The 16,473-nt window shown below is 53.2% G+C and overlaps 1 protein-coding gene across 2 annotated transcripts in view; it reads right to left on the bottom strand.

Moving 5' to 3' along the window:
* The window catches only part of TRABD2B (TraB domain containing 2B), a 217,458-nt gene that overhangs the window by 36,423 nt on the left and 164,562 nt on the right, over positions 1 to 16,473 (bottom strand). For both annotated transcript variants that reach the window (XR_009258143.1, XM_058717455.1), the window contains exon 3: positions 3,081 to 3,227. Coding sequence is in view for 1 of the 2 variants with exons in the window: in XM_058717455.1 (XP_058573438.1) it covers positions 3,081 to 3,227 (147 nt within the window). In the remaining variant the exon portion in view is untranslated. The remainder of the gene's footprint in view (positions 1 to 3,080; positions 3,228 to 16,473) is intronic.

Here is a 16,473-nt window from a genome sequence, read left to right as displayed (position 1 = left end):
GGCTCAGACAAGGCTTCCCGGGGAAGGGGCCTTGGGGTCACCCTGCTGATTGCAGGGCATTGATGGTGTCAGTGACCTGGGAGCTTCGGGAGGTTGAGCCATGAACCACTTCTGAAGGTGGGACGGTGGGGTGGGGAGGCAAGGTAGATCAAGACTGAGGGGCACCCAGCCCCTGTCTCCCATCCTGGGCCCTGCACCTGTCCCGCCCCAGCCTCTAGAGGCCCCTTCATCATCCTCTGCACTGAGGCCAGAGGCATCTTTTGGACCACATCACTCTCCGGCTCGAGCTCCAGGGCTTCTGCCCCTCAGCAGGCATTTTCACCCCCACCCCCATGATCTGCCCCCCCGCTCCGCAGATCTCTCCACAGGACCCCCCCCCAACATTCCCACACCCCCACCCAGGCAGCCTGCTCTGCCTGCCAGCCCCTCCCATCATCCCCTCCTGGTCGACTCCATTCTCAAGCCCAGCCCCACTACCACTTCCTCCCTGACTATAGGCAGTGACTGTCCCCCTTCAGCCCGTGTGTCCTCAGCCTCCCACCGCCTTCCTGGCCTCTAGCTACAGATGTAGCCCCATGTCACCTAGACCCTTTCTCCACCAGAACAGGAGCACTGAATGTAGCCTTGCTACCCTGACTCTAGGCTTTTCTGCATCTGGGGACGGGGCTGTCTAGTCCCTCCCTGCCTTTGTACCCAGAGGGTACAGGGAATGCAGCCTGGGGTGCTATTCTAACTTGGGTGGGCCAATCCAACCACACCCTCTGTCCTACTTCAAGTACGGGCACCACCCAGAGACCCCAGTGCAGTTCACCTGCCAGAGACAAATCAGCGGTTCTGGACACAAGCTCAAAGAAAACCTGAGCTTACTATGCCTTGAAGTCACCCCGTTCCTCCCTCTCTGGGCTTAGCATCAGCCACAGGCATAACAGGGCCCTGTCCTGCCCAGCCCAGCCCAGCTACTTCATGGCCAGGCTGTCCTGAGTGCTGGCAAGGTCCCCTCGGCCACAGTGCTCACCAGCCTCTCTCTCTCCCAGCAAATGACACAGGGCAGGACTCTGGCTCAGAGCTCTCAGACACCCAGACTCAGAATCGGAGCTCTCAGAGTCCTGAGCCTCCTCTGCAAGGTCTCCAGATCCTTCCTTTCACTGTCTACACTGCACAGAGCACAACACAAACCCACCTCCACTCCCTTGACGGCCGTTCCCTGATACTCACTCTGAACGGTGCCCTGTGCTGGGCACTGGGAGGGAGAGAGAGGAGCGGCACACTCTTGCCTCAGGGAGCTCCGGGTCTAGAGGGTGGCCTGCACACACAGAACCTCTCGGCCTGGTCCCTGGCTGCACCTCTGGACCCACCCACGCCCCTAATTCTGCTCTCTCTAGCCTCTGCTGGAACATTCCTCTTCCTCCTGTCCGTGGCCAAGTCAGGCTCTTCTCTGACCTCTCACCTTGCAGGCATCCTTCCTTCTTGCCCCAAGTCCATTTAACCTTCTGCTCCTGCCAAAGGCCCCGGTTGCACCCTCTACTCTCCCTTGGAGCAAGGATCACACTTAGATGCCATTGCTTGTGGAATGTCCCCATGTCTCCTAGGAGACTGGCAGCCCCACAAGGGCAGCTGTCTCTGCAACCACCCTCCCGCCCCATATCTCTTTTCATCGCACTGTTCCTGGTATTTACAATTTCATTCATTCCTTCAGCAACTATTTACTGAGTCCTGCTCTGTGCCAGGAGTTGCTTTAGCTGATCAGAATATACTGATGAACAAAACAGGTGCAAATGCCTATCCTCAGAGAGCACATGCTCTGGGGGGAAGGACAAAAAACACAATCACTTATCAGTGAATCAAAAGACGTAAGTATGTGAGAAGATGACAAAGACCATGGCGGGGTGGGGGGAAGAGGAGCATAACAAAGGGGTTGAGAGAGTGGGGGGGGGGGTCAGGCTGCAATTCTAGTTCAGGGAGTTGGGGCCCATCTCACTGAGACTGTGATGTTTGAGTTAAGATGGGGGTGAGCTGTGGTGATGGCCAGGGAAGGGCATTCCTGGAGGAGGGAACAGCCAGTGCAAAGGTGAAACATGCCAAGTGTGCTCGTGGAACAGCTTGCAGGCTCATGTGGCTCCAGCGGTGGGTGTGAGCAGAGGGCAGAGGACATGGGGTCGGGGGTGGGGGAAGACCCCGGGGCCACAGAGGCCATTATAGACACTGAGAAAAATGGGGAGACGCTGCACTGTCCTGAGCAGGGAAGTGACCTCTTCTTGAATGAATGGTTAACCAAGCACTGTGACAGAAAGCACACTGGGCCTAGAGGGGCCTAGGGGAATATCTAATTCCATCTAGGCAGTCAGGGAGGGCTTCTCAGAGGAGGTAACAATTGACTGTGGCCAAGCAGGAGGAAAGGAAGAGGGAGGAGCCTGAATAAGGGCACAGGGGCATACACGGGTCAACGGCATGTAGTACAGGTCAGCAGAACAAAGTCTATGTGGTGGGGCACCTGGCTGTGACAAGGTCAGCAGAGGGCAGGACCCAGAAGGCCTCGAGTGCTAGATGAAGTATCTTGGAATTTCTACTGAGGGCAATGGGGACACACCTGGAGGAGTCCTGCTCAGCTCCCCAGGGTGCCTCTCACTTTCTGCCCAGCTTGTGGTAGTCTTTCCTCCAGGACTTGACTCAAGACAGAATGCCCCCAGCTGGACTCCAGTGCAAGGTCTCACCATGAGCTGTTCTCCCCCCTGGGCTCTAACTTCCCCAGATTGTGAGCTGAACTTCTCAGAGCCTCCCCATTCTTAGAGGTTAAGCTTCTCCCACACACACCAGACTCGAGTGCTGCTCTTGATTACTTGGGAACGCAACAATGAAGTGGTGTGCGTTTGGGCAAATCTCTTTGCTTCCTTGAGCCTCAGTTTTCCCATCTGTAAAATGGAATACCAATAGGTCCTGGTTCCCATGGCAGAAAGAAGATTGCCTGCACCTGGCACATAGCAGGTGTCTAATAAATGCTAGGTAGGTTCATAGGTTCATATGGGCCTGGCCGTCGGAACTGGGGACCTGAAAGCTATCCACGGAGAGGAGGGGTGCCTCACCTGGGATGTGTCGTGGTTGAAGATGACAGCATTGAGATCCCCACAGTTGTAGTGCTTGATGAGGTCCTCCGTGGTGTAGGGTGCCTGCAGGCTCCCTGCTCGCACGCTCTCGTGCTGCAGCAGGGTCTGGTTCAGGGCAAACAGCACCTGTGCAGGGGAAACAGAGACGAATAAGGGCTGTGCTCAGGACCCCTGGCTGAGGGCCTTGACACCTCCAGGCCTGGCTCTCCTCGCTCTGGACTTTGGGGCAACAGGCCCTGAGACGGAGAAGGCGTGTGGGGCCTGACACCGGCTGGTGCAGCCTGAATGCTTCCTCTGGCCTCCCACCGTGTTCAGCCTGTTGTCGTCTCCTGTCCTTGGCCCACATGGGTCCCCACTCCTGCTCTGGCTATCAACATCTTATCTAATAACGTGGCAAAATGAGACCCTAGTTGTGTCTGGGTTTTGGAATGATGGGTGAATTTTTCTTTTGACTCCTTTCTTTTCCTGTGCTTAGGAAAGTTCTAGAATGAGCACAGACTAAGTTGGTAATCAAGAGCACTGTAAACGAAGCAAGACAAACAAACAAAATAAACCAAAAACCTACTTAGATGTCAAGGCCCAACCCAAATGCTCCTTCCTCCAGAAGTCACCCTCACTCCAGGCAAAGGCCTTAGGAGCTGGGCCTCTCTGAATCAGGACCCTGCTGGCACTCAGCATGTATCCTGAAGCTCCTCTGTGCTCTCGGCCACCATTCCAGGCCCTGGGAATATAGCTGCACTCTAGCCAGACCTGCCTGGCATCAGGATCATGTGGGGTGCTATGCGAACGTATCAGATACCCCAGTCCTCATGCCCAGAATTAGAATCTCTGAGGTGAAGCCCAGGATGTATATTTTTAACAGGCTCCATGGGGGTGACATTAGTGTTCTGATTGCTTCTGGCATGGGGACCATGGTTCTAATGGAATACGGCCTGCCCAAGGTAAGAGGGCCCTGAAAAATCTTCTGAAATGTCCCATTTTAGAGGCGCCTGGGTGGCTCAGTCGGTTAAGCGTCTGACCCTTGGTTTCGATTCAGGTCATGATCTCATGGTTTATGGTTTGAGCCCTGCATCGAGCTCTGCAATGACAGTGTAGAGCCTGCTTGGGATTCTCTCTCCCCCTCTCTCTCTGCCCCTCCCCATCTTACTCTGTCTCTCTCAAAATAAATAAATACACTTAAAATTTTTTTAAAAAATAAAATGTCCCTTGGGGCGCCTGGGTGGCGCAGTCGGTTAAGCGTCCGACTTCAGCCAGGTCACGATCTCGCGGTCCGTGAGTTCGAGCCCCGCCTCAGGCTCTGGGCTGATGGCTCGGAGCCTGGAGCCTGTTTCCGATTCTGTGGCTCCCTCTCTCTCTGCCCCTCCCCCGTTCATGCTCTGTCTCTCTCTGTCCCAAAAATAAATTAAAAAAAAAAAAAAGTTGAGAAAAAAAAAATAAAATGTCCCATTTTTAGATGGGGGGAACTGAGGCCCCTGAGGGGAAGGGACTGGAGGTAGCTTCATGTGATGGCATATCCCAGACCCCTTTAGCACCGATATAGGGAAAAGCTGTTGTAATTCCTGGGAAGAAGGTCAGGAAACAGTGTCAGGCCACCTGTCCTTGCTGTTGCCCGGCCCCAGCCTGCCCACCAGTCCTCATTGCTCATTCTGTTTGCACATTATCTGTTTGCCATCTTGGACCACAGTCTCTGGCCTCTCACCACCCCGAGCATCTCTCACTGGGCCCACTGCAACCCATCCCCTCCCTGCAGCCCCCCATCACTCCCCCATCCCATAGTCTTCTGCCACAGTCACCTTTCTTTTAAGTATAAATTTTGGTTAGTTAACCCACAGTGCAATATTGGTTTCAGAAGTAGAATTCAGTGATTGATCACTTATATACAATACCCAGTGCTCATCACAAGTACCCTCCTTAATACCTATCACCCATCTGGCCCATCTGCCACTCACCTCCCTCCATCAACCCTCAGTTTGTTCTCTATCAAAGCACAAATCCGGGGGCGCCTGGGTGGCTCAGTCGGTTAAGCATCTGACTTCGGCTCAGGTCATGATCTCATAGTTTGTGAGTTCGAGCCCCGTGTCGGGCTCTGTGCTGACAGCTCAGAGCCTGGAGCCTGCTTCGAATTCTGTGTCTCCCTCTCTCTCTCTCTGCCCATCCCCTGCTCTTATTTTTTCTCTCTTGCTCTCTCTCAAAAATAAATAAACATTAAAAAATTTAAAAAAAATCTGATTGTCTTCCCTCTTTTTTTTTTTCTCAAAACTTTCACAAGTGCCTCCTGCCCTCAGAATAAGGGTCTAGCTCTTCAGTAGAGCCTGCAAGGCAGTGACCTGGACCCTGCTGTGGTCAGTGACCTCATTTCCCACTCAGTCTGCATGTCTCCAAATACCTAACTACTCAGCACTCTTCTGTCTCTGTGCTTTATACATTATGCTCTCTGTTCGGGAAAACCTCCTGCCTCTGCTCTCCACTTGCAAATTCACACTTGGCCTTCCAGGTCTGCTCAAATGTCTTCTCCATGAAGCTTCTTGGACCACTTGGGGGCTGAGTTAGGCCCCTCCCTGGGGCCCCCACAGTCTCCTTGTGTGGCAGACTGATACTGTGATGGCCCCAAATCTTACCCTCTCCATGTATTCATGCCCTTGGCCATGGAACTCTTTGGCTCCCTCCCATTCTGACATTCTGCCCTGGACTTGCTTTATAGCCGATGGGATGAGTAACCACTACGCACAGAGGCCTGAAAGCACCAATGGCTGCTGTCTCCTCTTGTCCCTCCCCTGCCCTGACAGCAGCCCACGCAAGCCCACTGGAGGCCGGGCAGAGATGAATTGCTTCATTTGTCCCACCAAGGCCATCCCAGTCCAGCCAACGGACAACGCGAGTAAGCCCGGCTGAGCTCGGCAGGGCCTACCTGCAACTGGGTCCGGACACCTGAGCAAATGCTCGGTGCTGTTGCACTGAGAACAGTGTGGTGGCGCATAAGTGACCCGCCGTGCTTCTTTCCACCGCGGCGGGAACATTAGATTGTAATCACCATTTAGCTACCTGGCTCTCTCATTAGGCTCTGAGCTTCGTGAGGATGGGACTTGCATCTTATTTATTTTGTATCTGCAGATGTCAGCACAGTGCCCGGTAAAGCGAGGATGTCACTCCATCCTTTCCCTAGCACCTTAGTGCCACCTAGTGCCACCTGCTGAGGTCAGCCACTTCATAGTTCAAGGCTACTCATTAAGCCCTCCAGACTAGCCCCTAGAACTCTGGCACTCTGTCTGCGTTTAGAGCATGCTGCTACCCTGTGGCAGAAGTCCCCACCAGTGACATCAGTCACATGATTCCAGAATACATAATCTGAACAGAAAAGCTCATGCAATAAGGTACTTAAAGTACTGACATGGACAACGAGGCCAAGCCCATGCTCAAGAGATCACCTCTGCCAACCCCCTCCCATCTTTGTTTTTGGCAGGCAAGGAGCTGGATAGTGCTAGGGTTCAGCAGCCCAGGCCGCTACCCTAATGAGCTGGCTGGAGATGAGGTCAGACCCCACCTCCAGGCCTTCTCCAGGCTCTGGCAACCATTCTGAAATTCGATCTGCAGCCACCTGGTGCAGAGTGTCAATGGCAGCACGGTGGCCGTGATGAGTCACAGGAGGCAGTGGCCCTGTTGCTGTGGACATCACTAAGGCAACAGGCACTTCCTCCCACACGGAACATGCCTCGCTTGAAAGTGTCCATGTCAAGCAGGAGTACTCTCCGTCTCTGAACGGGGGGTGGGGGGCCGGGATATGCGGGCTTCCCGTGACCACACCCTGCCGCTGTATACACCTGCAGCTCTTCAGAGTCGGCACCACCTGGACTGCGGTGAGGTCACCCGTTCGGGTGCCCAGAAGACCTGGCTGGAGGGGAGATGGCTCCCCTGGGCCTCCCTAGACACATGGAGTCACTTCCGCAATCATGTGGCTTTTGTGAAGCTAGGAGGTGTTTCAGTTAAGTGTGGTACAATCTGTAGGGTGCAAAGAACAGTCCTGGTATGTAGTAAGAGCTGGAGAAATGCTTGGTAAATAAAACTCGGAAGAAAATAGTCAGACTTGAACTTTGCCAGATTGGAACTGGAAGGGCCCCTACACGTCATCTGGTCCAGTGGTTTTTAAACCTTCTTTGGCCATGGGATCCCTTTTTATTGTTATTGTTTTCTAAAGGAACCTTACTTGGAACTCAGTATGTGGAGTAGATAAAAATGGAAATTTCCCTGACTGATGTGAGGAGACAAGCTAGAGCCTGAAGTCCTACCAGTTCAATGCTCCACTGTAGGAGGGACCCCCAAGGCTTCTTTGTGGAGGCCGTGGGTTCCCTGGAGCCCAGTCTGAGAACCACTGCTCTCTTTCTGTGCCTTCACCATACAGAAGAGGAAAGGAGACAGGGGCCCAAAGTGGGCAAGAGAGAGCTCAACCAAGCCCACACAGGCAGCTGGGGGCAGAGCAGACTCGAAGCCAAGCCTGATGCCCGGCCCAAGACCCTTTGCGGTGCCACAGATTGGGGCTGGATTCTGGATGTTCACTGGCTCAGCCCACATTCATCCCACACACATTACCACACCTGTCTTCTTCCTGGAGCCTTGCGAAATAGCCAGAAATAGCCATGGAGTATTTATTATTAGCATGCTGCATACAGAAAACTGAGATCAGATCACTGAAGAGGCATTCCCAGTGTGGCCCAGGCAGTGTCGTGGGGCCGGGACTGAAATCCAAACCCATCATTCTGGATTCCCCTGACCCCCAGGCAGGGGTTGGTGCTTCCCTTGGTCTTGGCACTTAGCCCATGTAGCCTCCGTCTCAGGTGATTCCCGTTTCCTGCCTGTGTAGACCAGGAACTTGGTCAGGGAGGAAGCCTGCCTCTTTGTTCACCGTTCACTGTCGAAGAACAGATTTTCAGGAACTGTTTCAGAAGGAGGACCGCTGACCCGAGTCACATGCCCTTTCCCCACACCTCCCACCTGGAGCCATCCTTTGTTTGCATCTTTCAAAGTTCATTACCAGGGTCGCCATGTTTATCGAGCTCTTACTATGTGTCAGGAATCTTCTATGCTTATATTAATTTATTTAAGCTTTATAGCAACTCTGAGTTAAGTTTAGTATTAGCTCCAATGAATAGATTTTAAAAAACCCTACAGCAAAGAGATGTTACATAACTCACTAAAGGTGAGAAAGCTGGTGAGGGATGGGACACACATTCAGGCTTGGGCAGGCCAGCCCTGGAACCCATCCTCTTAGTGGACTACTGCCCTCTGGGGCTTCCCTCTGCTCTCCCTGGGAGACAGCTGGTGGGATGGCGTCCCTATTCATAGACAGGAAGCCAAAGAAACAGAGGGGGCCCAAGGCCACGTGGCTTGTAAAGGGCAGAGCTGGGCTTTGAAATGACGTCTGTCTGGCTCCAGACCAGGTTCCCATGACTAGAACTTCAAAATAATACGTGCTTCTTCATAAGCATTCTTGGCGCTTCCAAAAGATATAGGGAAGCTATACTTAGTCATTCACTCAACGAACATTTACTTTCTGTCGATTCTCTGCAGGGATGGTGGTGGATGAACTGGTTTTGGTTTCCACCTGTGAGGAGCTCATTTCAGAGGCAGGTATCCCAGTTGGCTGTGACAGTGGAGGGTGTGGTAAGTGGGACCTCCAAGACCCTGTGCACAGGCACGGGAGAGCCTTGTCCTGATTTCTGCCTCCCTCCCATTCACCCTGAATTCCCAAGCCTGGCGCTGCTCCCGGACTCCTGGGCCACCACGCCTTCTGCTCCTGGCCACTTTAGAATAACAAACCCTCTTTGCCCAAAGCCTCCGTGTCCCACTCTAGGATAATGTTTATGAGAAAGCTTTGACATGAAATAACAAACACTGGATGGAGGCTAGAGCCGCCTCGCTCCCCCCGGAGGGCTGCGTGTGGAGACAGAGCCATCAGGAGGACCTGAGCGTCCCAGTGCCGCCCCCCTCGCCAGTGATTGTCCGCCAGGAGCCAGCCTGTGGCGTCTGCTGAGTGTAGGCCCAGAATTTAAACACATCTTCAAACACAGGCTTAGGATGGAGTGAGGCAGGCGCCAGGAGGGTGGGGACAGGTTTATTGTTCCAGATTAGTCTAGTAAACAGTTCTGAGTGGGCTGGGATGGTGAACACTGAGGCCTTGTGCTCACGTGCTGGCCCAGCACTGTCAGTGTGAGGAGAGGCGGCAGGACCCCCTTTGTCAGAGAACATTCTGCAACCCTGGGCTCCCTGGGACAGACCTGGCCTTCAGACTGAGGTTCTGAGGTGGATGATGAGCACTTCTCACCCACGCTGAAGCACCGGGAGATCACAGCCAAGGCCCCGACCCACTCAGCAATGCTTACTGACAACCGGCCATGTGCCAGGCACGGTTCTAGATGCTGGGAATTTCGTTAGGGACAGACCAGACCAAAATCCTGCTCTCATTGGGCTTACCTGCAGGGGGTAAACAGAGAGTAAACAAAATGATCAGTAAAGTATTAGCATCTGGCATGTCAGACATACAGAACAATGATTCCATTGAACTGGGGATCAAGACTGCCCCCGGCCACTTTGAGCTCCTCCCGCGTCTGAATCAACAGGTGAAGAAGGGAGTCACTGTGCTCGCTGGCGTGACTGATCCTGACGAGCAGGGAAAATGGCCTGCTACTCCACAGGGAAGTAGAGGAGAACACGTCTGGAGCACCGGAGATCCCTCAGGGCGCCTCTCAGTATCACCCTGCCCTGTGATTAACGAACATCAATGGAAAACTGCAGCAACCCAATCCAGGCAGGACCACTAAGGGCCCAGAGCCTTCAGGAATGAAGGTCTGGGTCACCCCTCCAAAACCAGCTGAGGTGCTCGCTCAAGGTAAAGGCATTAGAGTAGTGGTAGTGGAAGTAGAAGAAGGTAGCTATGAGCACATGACCAGTCACAGAAACAAAAGACTCATTGTGAGAGTGTTTCTTCTTTATTTTGTTGAGACTATGTGTGTATGTAGGAAACCTTCTCTTCTCTCTCTTCTTTTTCTTTTTTCCATCCTAGCACAAGAAATAGTGACTTTGTATCACAGTATTTAAGTATTGTTAACTTCGCATGATAGTATGGAAGCTTGGTATATCAAGGAGAAGAGTAAGCATCACCCAAAGGCTTTGCATCCTCATCTGGAGAAGGCATTAAGGCATTTTGGTTGTACGCAGGATCGCTGTATCACATGGGGTGGAATTATGATCTTGTTATTGTCTTTATCTGTTGTTAAACCGTATGTTATGAGTATGCTTTAAGGAGATGTTTGTGGGTGCCAGATTAACAAGGGATGCACTTATGATGGTGAATTCGGTCAACTTGGCTAGGACATGGTACCCAGATATCTGGTCAAACATTATGCTAGATGTTTCCGTGAAGATGCTTTTGAGATTGACATTTAAATCAGTAGACTTTGAGTAAAGCAGATTATGTTCCATAACAGCTGGATGAGGGTGGGCCTCATCCAATAAGTTGAAGACCTTCATAGGAAAAGACCAACTTCCTTTGTCAAGGACAATTCTGCCCGCAGACTGTCTTTGGACTAGAACTGCAGCATCAGGCTTCAGTGCTTCTTTACTAGGTTTCCAGCCTGCCAACTCACCCTGTGGCTTTTGGACTTCCCAGCCTCCACCATGCATAAGCTAATTCCTTAAAATAAATCTACCTATCTATCCATCCTATTGGTTCTGTTTCTCTGGACAACCCTGACAAATACAGTACGTGTTGCAGAGAGAAAATAAAGCAGGAAAGGAGGCAGGGAGTGATGAGGTAAGGGGGAACAGCAGGTGCAAAGGCCCTGTGCATATGTGAGGAGCAGCAGAGGCCAGGGTAGCTGGAGCTGAGCAAACAATGAGGACAGCGGATGGGACATGAGGTCAGAATTGATTAGTATGCCAGGCTCAATGGGCCACTGTAAGGATGTTGAGAACCATCCCTTAACATAATCCTTCTGGAGAATGGATTGTTATTCTCATTAAACATGTGAGGAAACTGAGGCCTTGAGGATGGTGAAGTCACTTGCACGGGGTTCTCAAGTTGCTAGACTGGAACTGGGATTCAAATTCAGGTCCAGGTTCTCTCTGTTACCCCAGGGCCTGACCTGCCAAGCTACCTCCACCCAGTCATTGGGAGGAAGAACAGACATAAACAGACAAGTAGGGATGAGTGTGGGAAGCCTGAAGTCTGAATGGTCAGCTGGGAAGAAGGAGGGGTGCTAGAACCTTGGCCCTGGGCCCTGTCAGAGCTACATGTGAGGAGAGGGAGGAGGTCACCCGTGTCAAGGTAACCTACCTGGTACAGGACCTTCCCACGCTATCCCTCTTTGCCCCAGCCTGATGGAGCCTCGTTCAGATTCTCATTTGTGCTGAGTTCTTTCCAGCCTAAGGCCCTTCCCCTTGCTCCTGCTCTACCTGAAACCACCTTTCCACCCATCAGTTCACACTCCCCTTTCACCTGGCTGCAGGGGCTCCTTCCTCAGGAGGACATCCTTGGGCCATGCACTAGGTGGGTTCCTGTTTAGCACCCCCAGGGCACCCAGGATTTCTAGGTCGCTTGCCCTCCTCAGCTTCATGCTCGTCCTTCCTGCTCGACAGTGACACGCCAAAGGCAGGCAAATCATTTGACTTGGTCACAGCTATTTCTCCAGCAGAGTGCACCGCGCCCGACAAGCAGTCAATGTCTCAGAAGTACTTGTAGAATGAATGAATAAAAAGCTGAGCAAGTTAACCATCCCAGAACCTCCATCCGGAGGCAGCTCCCTGCCGGGCCGCAGTTCCCCCTCAGGGCACAGAGCTGAGAAAGCAGAGACCCGGACCCTTTGCTACATCAGTCTGTCAGTGCCCTGGGCTGGGGTGGGGGGTGGGGGGCAGCTCAGCCTCATGGGAAGGTTTCCCCAGCCTGGGGGAGATTTTCTCAGAGGTTAGAGCCCACCAGCCTCTGGTTGAGTTTTGTTTGTTTATTCTCCTTGCCCCATCGACAGCACCAAAGCAATGCCGATGACTTCCCTGCTTCCTGCTTAGTATTCAGGGTCCCCTGGGCCTCTGGCACAGAATCCTGTCTCCGGACACTGGGCTACTGAGCAGCAGGCCTCCAAATAAACACAAGGTTTCCTGGAGCCATGGGCTGGCTCTGGGCTGGCAGGTAGGACCAGAGACCTAGTCTCCATCTGAATCTATACTATTAAGTCCTGGGCTAGTCATTTTCCTTCTCTGGGCCTTGGTTTGCCCATCTGGGAAACGGACCAATTCACACATTCACTGAGGAAGTATTTGTTGAGAAGTTATGTACTGGATGGTGTTGTAGGCCCTGGAGGTACAGCAGTAAACACAAGTAAAGATCTCTGCCCTAATGGGAACTTTCATCCCAGTGGGAGGAAGAGGACAATAAACAAAAACAACCAGCAAAGCATCTATGTTAGAGAGTGATAGTTGCTAGGGAGAAAATAAGGAGAATAGGAAATTGTGTGTGTGAGTGTGTGTGTGTGTGTGTGTGTGTGTGTGTGTGTGTTAGGGGTTGACATTTTAGGGATGATGTCCAGTAAAGGCACAAAGAGAAGTGATGTTTGAGAAGAGATCTGGAGGAGTTGAGGGAGGTGGTCCTGTGGATACCTGAGAGAAGACTGTTGTGGGCAGACGCAACAAGTACAAAGGCCCTGAGGCAGAGGTAGGCCTGCTGGGTGTGAGAAACAGGAAGGCCAGTGTGCCTAGAGAGGAGTGAGCAAAGGGGAACAAGTGGATGAGATCCCTGTCTCAGGCAGGAACCTAACAGAAAATAGATGGTGCATGGTCAATGAAGTGAGTTGTAATGAAGTGAGTTCAACTACAAGGGTAATTGAAGCATGTTAAGTGATGGGAACACTGACAAAGGTGTGGATGGGGGATGCTGGGGCACTGAAGAGCAGCAGCGGTGGGAAGCTCTCCTGCCCCTAAGCCTTGAAGGGAAAGGGGCAAGGGGTGAGGGACCTGAACGCTGGAGGACGGCACAGCTACCCCTCCATGGCCTGGGCCACGGAGGCGGGCAGGAAGGCAGGGTGGCAGAGGCACAAAATATCCCAACTCCCTTCCTCTCCCCCCATCTATCTCTTGCCAGTGCTTCCCACTGACATCAGGATAAGGGAGGCCAGGCGATGCCACCTCAGCTCCTGGCTCAAAGCAGGGAGAACAGAGGGTCCATCTGGAAAGGAGAAGGGATTTCCAGGACATGGTCAGAGGCATGGCAGGGTGGGCAGTGGGGAGCACGTCCCTTGAAGGCCTCTGGCCCCCCTGAGAGATGAGCAGGCCCGCAGAGTGTGAGCAGAGGAATGCTGGGGTGGCCGTGCCGGTCTGGAATCCGCGGGGACAGGGGTAAACAAGATCAGATGGAAGACGAAGGCAGCTGTGTTCCTCCTGAAGGTGGGGGGAGGGAGCAGGCTCCTCCCTCCCCCTCACCGTCCCTGTCCCAAACCCCAGCCACAACCCAAAGAACCATGGACTCGGCTTCCAGCACAGAGGTCCATCCCAGCTCCACAAACGCCCACCAGTCGGACCCCGGCGGTGCCGGCCACATCCTCCACATCCGCACTGCAGTGTGGGCTGGCCTAGCCCTCTGTGCTTTCCTGGGCGGGCAGCAGAGGCTGACTCACCCTAGCTTTCTTTCCTTCTTTTCTCCGAACGCCTAGTTTCTCCACCCAAAGACCACCCTTAAAGATCCCGGAGTTCCTCTTCTGTCCTTCAAGTCATGCCAGGAAATGCTCACAAATCCGGAGCCACCCACACGAGGAGATTAGCACTCCGCTGGGTAGGGAGGCTGACAGCAGGCTGGGTACGGGGGAAGGGGCACACCCAGAGGCTTGGGGTCTGTCCCTGGAGGACAAAGGGCTCCCTCGGCTTTCAGTTTTAGGCACAGATAAGCCTGAAGCAGGCTGGAGACCCAGATTCTGGTGCTGCCAACTCTGACCCAGTTCACTCATGGGACCCACTGTCCGGGTCACAGGGTCCCTCTGAAACGAGAGAGTGTGGGAGTACATTTCACCTCTGGAAGTTATGTTCTATGAGCACAGCATTTTCGAACAGCCATCCCCCCATCATCCCACGATTTAGACAGTCTGCGATTCTAGGCACTTTGCATATGGAAGCTCATTCATTCTTCTTAACAGCCACCATCGGTGACCCCATTTTACAGACAGGGAAGCCAACCTCAGAAAAATAAGTGACATCCACACTCCCCACGGTCAGGTCGATGTGGCCCAGTGCCTCATCTCTGCCCAGACTTAATGCCTCAAGCTCTCCCTGTCCTGGGGCCACTCTCTGCTGTGACTCTCTTTTGCTCCCCTGTAACCACTTTTGATTTCTTAAATTGAATACACACTGCATGTGGAGAAAAAAAAAAAAGAGCAAAATGTATCAGAAAGACCCAGAGAATCATCTAGGCCAACCTATTCTCATGCATAAAGCTTTGAGAGACACTAAGGTGGTGGAGGAGATGGACAGAGACGCTGGTAATTATAAAACTAAGGGGTAAATTAATGATAAACAGAAAACACTGGGGCCTTCGGGGTCTCGGAGGGAGTTTCTGACACAGCCGGGATGTCGGTGAAGCAACAGGCTTCAGGCCGGGCTGTGCAGGACGGCTGGGGCAGGGAGGGAAGCGTGGTCAAGGTGGTGGGCATATGGAAGTGCGTGGTGTTCTTAAAGACGTGTCAGGTCAGGCCACGCCAGGAGAGGGTCCGGCGGGGAGGGCCTTCAGTCTCAGCCACGGCTCTGCACTCCAGCCAGCTGGCTTTCTCAGCCCTTCTCTGCCAGATCTTCAGACATGGGCTTGACAGCTGTGAGGCTGGGAACCCCAGATGCGCAGACGGAGACCTGCAGCGGGACAACGGTCCGCATGGTAGGCGGTCAGTCAGCGGTGGCCACGGTTACCGTCGCCACCATTATTACTATGAAGTGGCTGCATCCATTGGTTGAAAGCTGTAGTTTTTCTTTTTCCTGCTGTCTCAGACCTGCCTGCTGACACAGCTGCCTAGACTTCAAAAGGCATGTCTCCATTTTCATTCGCAAAATCAGTATGAAATTCCTCGAGGGCTTGTCTAATTCCTTCTGGTCTGACCGCACGGCAATTACCAATTTGCAGGGCGGAGCGGGGTTGGTGGGGGGGTGTCTCACAGGCCCTCCAGCTGAGTGAGGACCTCTGCTCTTGGTGCTGGGCAGCGGCCAGGGAGGGTGGCATCAGAGCGGGCGCCCCCAGGTGGCCCGGGGGTGAGGGGCGCTCAATGCTGACGAGTGAAATCGTTTGTCTGCTACATCGCAGGCTACCAAGTGCTTCAGAGACCAAGTGTGCATAGCAGCAGAAAGGGCAGGGCTCTGGTCCAGGCTCAAATCTGGGTCCTGCTAACATGGCTGTGTGAAGTTCCTGTTGTGGCTTTTCTGGTGACGGGCTGCTATGAGAATGTGGGACAGGCCCTTCTCTCCAAGGCTCAGTTCACCCATCTGCCAAGTGGGGAGAATAAGATTTGTCCTCCCTGGCTAGTGAGCTAACACCCTAAAACCCTTATAAACATTACTGTCCTTCCTCAGGGCATTTTAAGAAGCTTCTGTTCCCAAAGAGCAGCAGGGTGGCTTTGAGAAGGGGCAGGCGCCAGCACATGTAGACTGGATTCTCATTCACTCCTCAGTGTTCAATATGGATTAGTGCCAGGCTCTGTGTTGGGTGCTGGGACCACAGAACCAAATCAGCATCATTTCTATCCTCAAAGAGCTCAAGGTCAGGGGTGGGGTGGAGCAAGGAAGGAGGTGCTCAAGGAAGCCTTGCAACATGCTAACACACCTGTGAAAACCAGGTACCGGGATGATTTCAGGGCTGTGGGAGGAGCAGCAGGGGGGACTCATCCTTTGGAGTGGGGGACGAGTGGGGGCAGGGTCACTTCCGGGATTCAGAGGAGGTGTTCTGCAATGGTGCCTGTGGGGGGAGGTTGCCTTTGTGATGCAGAAGAGAAAGAGAAGGAATTCTGGGTGGTGTCGATGTCCATGTAGAGGTGGGGAGAAGCTGGCCACTTTGGGGAAACGTGCGGATGATCCCCTGGGCTGGAGTGCAGGGCCTGGCTGGTGAGGAGTATGAGATGGGAGGGAGCAGGCACAGAGGGGGGATCTGGAGCTAAGACTTCATGCAAGGAAAGGCAAGGAGCACTGAAGTGATGAAATGGGGAATGACCCTCAGGCTTTCCATTGAGAAGCTGTCCTCTGGCTGCTTCCTGGCGGTAGTCTTAGCTGGCTCTGGGCCAGGAGAGGTGAGGAGTCCCTGCCTGGGTCTGGGGCTGTGGGGACTCATGGAAGGAGTAAAGCAGGCTGGGATTCCAAATCCTTC

This window comes from Neofelis nebulosa, chromosome 2, assembly GCF_028018385.1.
Source record: "Neofelis nebulosa isolate mNeoNeb1 chromosome 2, mNeoNeb1.pri, whole genome shotgun sequence".
In the NCBI taxonomy this organism is placed as follows: Eukaryota; Metazoa; Chordata; class Mammalia; order Carnivora; family Felidae; genus Neofelis; species Neofelis nebulosa.
The sequence above is the reverse complement of the archived record's forward strand: the minus strand, read 5'-3'. Positions and strand labels throughout refer to the sequence as shown.